General features: G+C 36.5%; 2 protein-coding genes across 2 annotated transcripts in view; one reads left to right on the top strand and one right to left on the bottom strand.

Annotated features, from left to right (window-relative positions):
• LOC124631666 (angiotensin-converting enzyme) overlaps positions 1 to 12199 on the bottom strand; it is a 158302-nt gene that overhangs the window by 112305 nt on the left and 33798 nt on the right. The window lies entirely within an intron of this gene.
• On the top strand, positions 10071 to 11962 carry LOC124631667 (proline-rich protein 4-like). Its single transcript, XM_047166169.1, has 2 exons — positions 10071 to 10125; positions 10633 to 11962. Exons 1-2 carry the CDS (start codon positions 10114 to 10116, stop codon positions 11806 to 11808), a joined length of 1188 nt encoding a protein of 395 aa, XP_047022125.1. The 5' UTR covers positions 10071 to 10113; the 3' UTR covers positions 11809 to 11962.

Genomic DNA, 12199 nt, shown 5'->3' with positions numbered 1-12199 from the left:
TCCGAAGATATACGTTTAATGGTGTTATGTTTGTACATAAGAGTAGTTGATACTCATAGATAATTAGTACTTAGTAGTTACATAATCACAGAGTCCTTAAAAAAATTCAGAGCGGATATAATGAGCTAGTAAACATAACTCTGAAATGTTCATACCAAATTCAGCAAAATAGATTAAACATTTTCTCTGAGTGGAGGTTTTTATGAAGAAGTGACGAATAAAGACGGTCGATGATAACAACTCGTCTCTGTTCAATTCGAGTTCTAATGAATGCTATCTATATTAAAGTCCATAAAATGATTACATACAATACAATGTTTAATCAGATCATAGCACCATTGAAGCGTTAGACAATATCCCCGCAGCTACAAAACCCAGTTTACCACCAAACCAATAGAACGGAATCAATATTACTAGCCCAGCTTTATACATGGTACAATCGCGCACAGCATCGCACCTTCGGAAGCCGTATCGCAAAGTAAACGCTAATGGTGGAGCGATTTCATACATTTTAATGTTAGAAGCATTAGCGATTTGTCTTCGCGGCTGTAGCTTGGGGCGTTGAGATGTGGTGCCACTATTAGCGGGGAATATGGTAAATCTACTTATTGATGATTGACAGTCATTTATTTTTTCCAAATCCCTAAGAGTACCTGCGCTGCAAACTTTTCGTCAGCCAATAGTTTGTGTGGGCTCACATATTAGTCTCCAGATCATAATCATAACATATGGCAGTAGGCCTAAAACAGTAATTTACCTGTATCAGACGGACTAAAGTCGTCTCTAATGAAATTTTTGACCACCAAAAGGCCTCTTATTCGCCATTATCGTTTGTCATTAAAAATAAAGCTAAATATGGATTCTACTGATTAATCACAAAATGATTATATAAGATTAGACTTAAGAAAGTTATTTTAACGCCTAAAATTGGCGATAATAATTTTAATGCTTATTTAATTGTAATAGGATGCAGATTAATTTATTACGCTGTGCCGAAAGGAATCCAAATTACATACTTAATATTGATGTTCTCGTTATCTAGATATTTTATGCATATTTTAGCAGTAAGTATTAATTTATTACTGGTAGATTACTCGTGCCGAAATAGTGAAGATTAGCTGTAATAAAAGTCTCAACGTGGTCTCAAATGATAGCATGTTTTGTAACTCTGCCTGGCAAAAATAAATTAGTAATAAAATAGATAGGTATTTTTTTATTTAACTAGTAAATAGTCTAGGAGATCCTTTTCGATGACTTAACATAATTAGGTTCTATCAAAAATGCTACTATCAAATGGAAGTGGGTTGTTTGTAACGCTTTTACACAAAAAATGCTGAACTGATTGTAAAGAAATAAGGCGTGAACAGATTTGGCTCCCTAAAGATTTTTGTGTCCATAAGCGAGACTTCATTCCCTCAGGCCGCAAATTAAATAATAATCTTCGAAAAATATTAGCCGCTACACCACCTATAAACTTCTTCTGTCCCTACTAGCGCCCCACCCCGCCAGTAATAAACTAAGTGAGCTTGCACAACAGTATTCCGCATTCGAGAGAACACTCTAGATGGTTGCAGAGCACAAACACGCGCCTATCTCTGCTCTGATCAGTAGTAAGTACATCGCGAGGTTCTCACAACTAAGTATGTATTGATTGGTGACTTATATCGTTAACCGACTTCGAAAAAAGGAAGAGGTTCTAAATTAGTCGGAATCTTTTGTTTAGGAAATGAAAAGTTATATGGATCTTACTATGATTTGATCTAGAAGGTTGTAACACGGTTCATTGTGAATCAATAGGAAACCCTTATATTCAGTAGTGGAATACCTATGGCTGAAATGATGATGATGATGTTTGGTAAGCAAGACATCATTAATTAAATTTTTAGGGGCAAGGATATTGTCACACATTTCATCCAATAACGAACGCATAGGCCTACATTTATGCAATAATTTTTATGATACATAACGCAATTTACCAGAAGTGTCGAAAGAGTATCGTTTTTAAGATGAACGTTATTTGCATAATACAAACAACAGTAAATAAATAAATAAAAACACCCAGACCACGGCCAACAAGCATGCTCATCACACAAATGTCGACCAAACCGGGAATCGAACCCGGGACCTCAGGTTCGGCATTCCGGCATGGTGGCCATTACGCCATCGAGGTCGAAACAGTAGTGACGATTTTAATAGGCATTTGTAATAAGACTCATCAATTGCCAATCTTGCCTCAGGCAATAAATAATTAAGTTTGATCATTAAATAAACAATAATTGCAAAACGAATTGATGTTTTATGTACCAGTATCACTATCTTTAACGTGTATCATCATAATGTCTTTTTCGAAATAATTTAACACTGTTTTCTCACAACATATTTTTTGAAATACCAAAGACCGGTAATTCATGTAACAGCGGATACCGCCTATCATATCAGTTGAGCTGATATTATCGATATTTTTAATTTTGGTAACATTCATTCATGCCATCCGGTCCATATTCGCCTGGACAGTTTCGTCAGTCGAAGCTTTTTTTATTTATTTCTAGCTTTTGCCCGCGGCTTCGCTCCCGTCAACTGACTTCTCTACTTTACCCTATTTTTTTTTTTTCATAAGAACCTTCTCCTGACAATAACAAACACAACAAAAAAGAATTAGCCAAATTGGTCCAGGCGTTGTTGAGTTATGCGCTTACCAACACATTTTGCGATTCATTTTTATATTATAGATATGAACTGAGCCTATAATGTATTTAATTGTGGACAAAGAACTCTCTAAGGTTTGTAAACAACCACGTTACAGTAACTGTTTAAGACTTCCGTACACTTTTTTCAAATCGAATTAGTAGTTCCTAAGTTCCGTTCTAAGTTCCGTTTTCAAGCAAAAGAACCTTAATTTTTTTTTATTAATTACACATTGAAAGAAAAACTATGTAAGTTAGAACTGAATTGTCTTATGTTTGAACGAACACCACATGATTTCAACATGCCTAAGGACAGTTATAATCAAATAATCAAACACCATTAAAATGTCGTCAAACTTCGATTTATTTAATTTCGAAGTTATTTCGTAATTCTTACACTTCAAGACAAAATTATTTTCCCACGCACAATAAATTGTGTAACGAAATTTTCTTTAAAATTACTTACAAGGGAAATGTGTAATAAAACTCTACGCAATATTTTAACATGTTTGTTGTGTATTTGTTAATTTGTGGGGTAAATAAAATGCACTCAAGTGTAGTGAGTTGGTGACAAGTGTATGGCCTTATTTGCGAATGCAATAAAAAATTTTTAGCCATGCTCGCTGGCTAAGAATTTTGATTGTAATCATTGCCAGTTGTTTTACTTGCATTATATGAAGGATCATGTTCCTGCGGCTCAGAATAAAAAAAAACAAAGTCACTCGATACTAGACTGGGCCTCTGCCGCAGTGCCCCCAGATACTATAATAATTTTTCCCAGTCGTTTTTCCGTAAAACGGTAAGAAAAATTAGTCAGTAGGTACTATATTTATCATTGAAATAAACTAGCTTCCGCCAGAGGTTTCACCCGCGTCCCGTGGGAACTTCTCCGCGTACACGTTCCAGCAAACAAACAAAAAACTTTTCATGAATATATTTTGTAATTCGATATTATGTCAGCGAGGTCAATTAAGACTGCTCTAGGAAATTCCGATTTGCATATGCAAATTTTTTATCAAACATTGTTTTTAAATATAACAAACAAACGTTTGTGTAACTAATAAGATTATTTCAAAACAAATAATATATGTATAACCTCAATAATCTATACTAATATAAGAGGAAACTTTTTTTGTTTGTTTGTAAAGACTCCGAAACTATTGAAAAAAAACGTTCAGTGTTGAAAAGCTACAATCTTCCCGAGTAAAATAGGCAATTTTTTAGCACAGGACGGGCAGTAGTTCCCACAGAACGTGGGTGAAACCGCGGGAAATCGGCTAGTGTAAAATTAATTTAAAAAAACATAAGAAAAACGATTTTTTTAACTTAGCATGCACTTAAATAAACTCAGTAAAAGTTAAACCATTTTACATCACAACTGAAAAACGGTAACTGCTCGCTTACGTTACTTAATCTGTCTGTCGCAGCGATTGTCTGCAATCGGTTAATTTAAATGATAATTAACATGTAACCAACTATTATTAAGAGTTTCGTTAAATGCACCCGTTTATAAAACTGCTGTTTTTTTTTTATTGTTTTGTTTTGAAATATTTGAATTTAATACAAATTACAAAATAAGAAGTTTATTTTTGTTTTATTTCTATTGAAATTAAATTACATAATTTATTCATACTTCTGGATATATTAAATTAATTGCATAATATTATTAAGCTTATCATTTAATTTATAAAAACAGCATCATCAATTAAAAAGCTTTTATTTAATTCAGTCATCACTTCACATTACAAAACAAACATGAAAAAAATCAATTAAAAAATAATAAAAAACGAACTACATATAATAAATGTGAATCAATAAATCTGCCACTAAGTGTACGAGTTGCGTACATCGCCATGCTATTACATCCTAGGCCTGTAACATACTGACTGACGTACCTATTATAGGTATTATGTATTATAATCTACAGCGGCCGGTTTTCGTGGCCGCCAGTGTATGCTAATTAGAGCTTATTAATAAAATTGTAATTGTTGTTTTTAACTGTAAAGGTACAGTTTGAATGCTAGCAGCGAACTGCAACTGCTGACTGCACATGCTGCGACTGCATGTCCGGAGCTGTATGGTTGTTCGAAAGAAGTTACCGCGGCCCTGGTACATAAAGGGCCTAAGAAAGAAAGTCAATAAGAGTCTGACCCTTCCTTCCGCTGCACCTCAGCAGGACGGGTCATATTTTGAGGATTTCCCATAAAAAAATGGCGAGTGCATGTGTGCTGCTGCCGCTTGGATCCAAAACGGTTTCATGTAAATACATACAATGATACAAACCAGCTGCGGCCGATTTAATGCAGGCGCGGCATGTGCGGTTGCTAGTTGCAGTCGGCAGTTGGCATTGAAAACGTACCTTAATATGGTTGAAGATTATTCAATACGATTATGAGATTTAATGAAGCAAGGCTGGAAAGTGAACTGGGTTTGTTAAGAAATGTCGGATAATGTTGCGTGTTTGTGCAAGCAGTGTTAATTGATATTATGTTGGCCTTTGATGTGAGGATAGCGAAATGTCAGTAGGCTTTATATTGACTGAGTTACGATAAAGGGTTGGTGGTATGTACATTTGTACAATCGTGCTGATATACAGAGTTCCAGGTCAGATATGCTATTTTATTAAATAATATTTCAAAGCCGAGCTTGTTTTTCTTAAGGAAGGGTAACTAAATGAAGTTAAACTAGAAGTGTAATGTGACAAATATAGTATCCTTCTTTGCGTCTGTATTTTTGAGCCGGTATGGGTTGAAACAATTGGTCGTACAGAATTGACGAACCGATTTATCGTTACTTCGAGTGACCAAAAAGTTGTATGTGTTATAAGTACCTTTGTTTATATGTATGTGTATGTTTATATTGTATAAAGAGTAAAAAATCCTAACTATTCTCAATTTTGACCTTTAAACATTAAAGTGCTTGTATTTATTTACACAAGCTTATATGATTGACACCAACACTATTCCCACACACTATTATATAACACAAATAATCACTATTAAGCATGATACAATCTAGAGCAGGTTTCCCGTTAAATGTAGATGGAATATCGCAATATAACGCAATGGTTGGAGTAAGTATAATGGCGGGTTGCATCTCTTTGGCCCTGATTACTCTGGTGAATTGTTTCCTATTGCAATACGTGGGCTGTGGAAAAATACAAATAAAAGTGCTTGTTTCGCGACTGAGTGCTTTTTGGGTCCCAATGTTTTATCCACGTGTCGAGAGTAAAAATATGCCTTAAGTGTCTCCAGGGTTTCATATATCTTTCTAGGGCTGTGGGATGTTTGGGAAAGTTACCACGGCACTAGGTATGCTTTATGCTAGGTAAATCTCTAAACGTCTGAGTGAAACTAACAGCTGACCAACCAACAGCAAGGCTATTTTATGTGTCTGTGGCGCATCGTTTCAGATTAGAATTGCTCTCTGCAAATATAAGGAGGTGAGCAAATGAGCCATATTTTGATAATCCTATTAAGGACGAAAAGAAAGTTGCCACCTATATCCTTGCCAAATGACATGTTTGTTAGTTTACCGGTGTACAGATCGGGGAAATAGTAACAATAAATTATATTTGGGGGCATTTGCAGAGTGACTAACTATAACTCGAATTTCAGGTCCTTAAGAAACTATTTCAGGCACCCGGATTTTGCGTTTGTATTACGCTTACACTAACTTTATACCACACCTTTCGTATGAATCAGTCCTCGTCTTATCGTTCGTTAAAACATACTGAGCCTAAGCACACCCTTATTTTTCTATCGCCGATTACCTACTTCCTCTCTCTCTCTTTCTAGCTACATATTTATCCCACATGGTGGTGGTGTCAGCTTTCCTAATTTTTCTTCTCCACTTCGCTCTATCTACGACATCGTTCTCGGACACCTGGCACTCCTTCATATCTTTTGACACCACGTCCCGCCATCTGGTCTTAGGGCGGCCTCGTGATCTTCGACCGGGGACAGAAAGTTGCAGTGCCAAATTTCCCACGTAGTCTGGTGGTCTTCTCTTTACGTGGCCATACCACCGCAATCGGCTCTCCTGCAACTTATCCGCTACATCCCGCACCCCTAGGCTTCCTCTTTCCTTCCTATTCGTTTACCGATTACCTACTTCCTCTGTGGTGGTTTATCTATCATTTTTAATAGAAAATTAATAAATAAACTTCCGATCCAGATACAATACAGGCACCATAGGTCATTGATTATAATAGATATAGGTGATATAACATTACGCATTTGTAAGTGACGCTTACGTGTCTCCGTGTGAGGTCCTAATCTGCATCAAATAATCAGAGCCCACAATAATCCTTCATTTACCAATTAAAATGAAACAGTTCTAGGTATTCGTAATTTCTGCTATGAATGGATGTATTAGGCAACTTTGCTTGTACAGTCAAGGTCACAATATATTATTATTTTAGCCATTAGACCGCTTTCGAATATTTCCTGTCTAAACATTCGTTACGGTTTTTTAATAGCTCGCGTAACTAATTTGATCTATACCTACCCAAGCGGTTTTTTGCAGCAAGCTGCAATTATAAATGTATGAGTACGCGGGTTTTTGTTTTAGATTTAGATAAAAAAACTCTTACGTATTTAAGAAAACAGATCTGAACGTAACTGAAAATAGGATAGTGAATTTTTCACGCAAAGCACGTAATTTTCGTATGAGAAGAGAAAAAATACTTTTTTCCTGAAAATTCTCATTTTCCTACTCGTTTTTCACAAAATACCTGTAAGTATTAAATAAATCTACACCTAAAGCCACTTAATCTATTTCAGAATTCGATCACTGCTCTGCAGTATTTTCTTTCACGAACACACATCGAGTTCAATGAACTCAACCGCGCATGAAGCGTCAAGGGCCGACCCATACATGGTGATCTCAAGGCAAACCACTTGTACTGAACGAAAGTAAGAAAAAGCAATCAATTTATTGAAACATAAGCCTTAAGTGAATGGGAAAACCTTCGGATAGCTAAACTGACCCAGTTTTTGTGATAAAAATTAATGTTTCTTTACCATTATTGCGGTGGTGAAATTTGTGGTGATTAAATGGTTATTGCTAGTAGTTTAGTTTAGGGTACTGAAGTAATATTTTTGTGTGGGTAGTCATTCTGATTGTGGCGATTTGTTTTTGTTTAATATATTTATTGTTTCAATAAAATAAAAAAAACGTCTTGCCCATTGGGTGTATTTGAGGTGAGCTGTATTATCTTAACAGCGTTAACACTTTATCTATTTTAATAACCCAAAGTGGTTTTTCAGTCAAAGGTTTATTTTTTAAGGAAAGGTACAAACTTCTTTTATACAAAACCTTTTTATTACATTTTCATAAAAGAATATGAAAACCGAAGTGGGCGTTAATAAATTCTACAAAGCCAAAAAATGTAAAAGTTGATACTTACGATGTTGCTATTTTACTGAAAATAATAGAATCATTTAAACTATCTCCACGTTTGGGTCAACTTAAGATGCTGGCGGCATATTGATGTACCGTTAGATCAATTAATGGTGATTTGTATTGGCAGTTTACGTAATCGATTGACATTTCTTCCTGTTCTCGCAAGATGTCTATCTTTGAACTCTGTGAGAATCATAAACATTGTTTTTTTTTCTAAACTGTAATTTGTTATTTCTCCTAAAATGTGGGTTTCTGAGCTTTCAGATAGATCATCGAGCTAAAAGTCGATGGTGATCTAAACATCCGCAATTTTTTGTGTTTTTAGAAGTCAATTTTAGTTCAAATACAATCGAAGTGTGTGTGTGTCTATCGCTTGCTTATCGTAGAATACAATAATGTTGGTTTCAACTTCAAGATAATATTTAGTGGTCTCTGGAGTCTACATATTATTTTATTAAAAATCAAAGACTTTAGGCAGCAATTAAGAGTCTGTCATCTTAACCACTGTGGAAAATAAGCAGATGAAATAAGGATGATTATCTATTAGCAATATTTTTTACATATAGATTGAAGCCACCATTTCGGTGAACTACATACTTAATTATTCAACAATAATATTAGGCGTGAATCGATAATAACACAATAATTTACGACCTGTCTGATGTTATGGCAAGCTCTGCTCTGATTGGTTGGATGCGTGTCAAGAATGCTAGTTTAACAAGACGAATAACTTATTGTATAGCTATTTCCCTTTCTTACACTCAGAACAATAAAAAATACTGAATGATCCCCTAATGTACCCTATATCTACATATTCTAATATAATAGGGAGGTACTAATAAGACGTTATTTTCGTTGTTACAATCAAACCCGAAAGTCTCCGAAACTACTGTGCAGATAAGAAAACTTTTTTCAATGTTGGAAAAGTACACTCTTCCCGAGTAGCATAGAGTTCTATATATATTGTAATCCCGATGTGGGCCGTGGTTCCTAAGGGACGCGAGTACAACCGCTGAAAAACAGCTAGTTGAAGGCAATAGGCCAATCTTTCTTCTTATGCCAAATTTAATTCAAATCAGCTGAGCTATTTACCATTAAAACATAATGTCATATGCGTAACATACATCAGTTGAATGATTGAATGTTTGGGGTTTTTATGGGGTTTCCATAGCAAAAATCCAACAAAAAAAAACACTTATTTTATCAATACACATCTCTTGACAATTATGTGTATTTACGGATATATTGTAGTGTAAATATTGTAGTACTACAGTGGAATAACTTTAATAGATGAAGATAAAACAATGAGATCAGTATTATTATCGTTAGGCCGTTTGCACTTAGGTATTGTTAGGTATTGCTGCTCATTATGTTATTAATATTACATTAAACATTATTATAGTAACGTAGCGTAGTAAGTTTACCTAAAAATACGCGCATACGCAAACGCCTACGACAGAAATGGATCACACCATTTGTTCTAATCCACTAACAGCAGGTCTGCTTCTTCAAGCAATTTCTTCGGATTTTCTTCATCAATCTTTTCAGATTTCTTAAGAAACCAACATTAGGTAAAAATAAATACAAAAAAAAAATAAAAAAATATATGTGGCCGATATCGGTATTAATAATTTATATTGATTGTATTTATAATTTAGATTAATTGTTTAACATTTAATTTACTATTAATTTATTTTATTATTATTTTCTTTTGGGCAAAAAGCATAAAAAATATACATAACCTAATTTCGGACCCAGGAGTTCGTTCGTAAAAAACAAATGAAAATCTTTGTCTTTCTCCGCCGACCCACTTACACGAACCAATTCATCAATCAACGATACACCACCTCATCCCATCTTCTTAAAAAACCAACACTCACACACACAAACGTCACGCACACCAGCGAAAGCGTTTGCAACATTCATACATACGAAACTACTTGCATGAGGTATAAAACGTGGTAACTGGCGTGTTTGAAATACACTCACGGCGTAACTTCGCTGAACAACGGGCTAAGCGAAAATGAAGCTATTGGTCAGTACAATAAAAATAGTGATAAAGTGATATATGTGTGTGCAGTTCGAGTAAAGTGTCCTAAGTGTTTTTTTTTCATGTGACCAAGGAGTTCCGAAAAAAACGATCAAACGATTCATGTTCTCGATTATCGATCCCCATTGTTTCGTCTCGTATTATAGTGTAGCAAATATGTAATTAATCAAATTATCTAAGTGAATGACGCGTTACTAGATCAATATTACATAAACCAGTTTCCTTATTCGCATAACTAGTCGTTATGACTTGTCCCACAATGCTCGGAAAGTTCTTGTGTTTACTTCCAGCTAGATTTCACTGGTATAAGTTAATTTCCCTTTTCATTTAGCGTTTCCTATGTAATTTTAATACCGTTTCTGATCGGTGCTGTATAAAATTAGTCATGGTGAATCTCCTTGGTGAAAACACTTTGCATAGATAAACTGTGCACATATACTAACGTTGTTAATGCAGCATAAATTAATGCAATGTTATATTTGTTCGTTTCAGAGGTCTTCCTTAATCCTGGCCGTGGCGATAAGCCTGGCCACGGCAGAGGAGAAGGCAGAGAAGGACAGTAAGGCTGAACCTAAAGCCGCGGAGGAAACAAAGAGACAAGACAAGAGAGGACTCTCGGAGTACTACGGTGACCACGGAGACTTCGGAGGCGGAGACTTTGGAGGTGGCGACATCCACGGAGCCTCCTACGGACATGACCTCGGAGGCTCCAGCGGAGGAGGTGATGAAGGACACCACATCGGCCACGAGGAACATGTACACAAAACCATCACTGTCGTCAAGAAAGTTCCCGTGCCTTACCCCGTAGAAAAACACATCCCCTACCCAGTGGAGAAGAAGGTGCCATACCCAGTCAAAGTACACGTACCACAGCCCTACCCCGTCGTCAAAACCGTTCACTTCCCAGTCAAGGAATACATCAAAGTACCCGAATACATCCCTAAGCCGTACCCAGTGACGAAACACGTGCCTGTTCCCGTGAAAGTTCACGTCGATAACCCCGTCCCAGTGAAAGTGTATGAACACGTCCCCTACCCCGTCGAGAAGCATGTGCCCGTCCCAGTCAAGGTGCACGTACCACACCCCTACCCCGTAGAAAAGAAAGTGCCGTTCCCCGTGAAAGTACCAGTCAAGGTGCCAGTACCATACCCCGTCGAAAAAGTTATCCACTACCCAGTAAAGGTGGAAGTCGATCGTCCAGTACCCGTACACGTTGAGAAGCCTGTGCCTGTACCAGTTGAGAAGCCTGTACCTTACCCAGTAGAGAAACCCGTGCCTTACCCCGTTAAGGTGCATGTCGATAACCCAGTGCCCGTGCACGTCGATAAACCAGTGCCAGTACCTGTCAAAGTGCACGTACCGATACCTTACCCAGTCGAGAAAGTGATTCCTTACCCAGTAGAGAAGAAGGTGCCTTACCCTGTTAAGATCCCTGTTGACAGGCCTTACCCCGTGCATATTGAGAAGCACGTGCCCTACCACGTTGAGAAGCATGTGCCCTACCCCGTGAAGGTGCACGTGCCAATTGTGCAGCATGAACACCACGAGGAGTCTCATCATGAGTTCCATGGCGAGGGCGCGAGCGTTGGCGGAGGACTCGAGGAGGGCGGTCATGGAGGACTAGAAGGGGGTTACGAGGGAGGCCTAGAGGACCACCACCACCATTAAAGAACTGATCTCTTTATTTTTTCTTTAGCTTTAAAGTGTTATCTTGTTTAGTAATTGTTTGTTTTTTAATATAAAATAATGATTGTGACTGCTATGTACCTGTGACGATGTAAATAGTAACGAAAGTATTAAAAGGTGATATAAATGATACTTATGTACTCGTTTTATTACTGCAATAACTTATAAACTCAGGATTACGGCAGAAACTTATTGAACACAGATATTACGATAGGTATTACTATGCACTTTCATAATTAACTAGAAATGAACACAGAATTTCTTACAACCATGACTTGCCAACCGGAAAAAAGTAAAGTCAATTATTTATTCTTTCTAGAAAATAATATCAAAGCAAAAAATCTCTACCTCTTCAAAGACCACAAAAATATGC

The sequence above is a fragment of the Helicoverpa zea genome, chromosome 7, assembly GCF_022581195.2.
Source record: "Helicoverpa zea isolate HzStark_Cry1AcR chromosome 7, ilHelZeax1.1, whole genome shotgun sequence".
NCBI lineage: Eukaryota > Metazoa > Arthropoda > Insecta > Lepidoptera > Noctuidae > Helicoverpa > Helicoverpa zea.
Note: the sequence above shows the minus strand (reverse complement) of the source record. Positions and strands in the feature narration are given on the sequence as shown.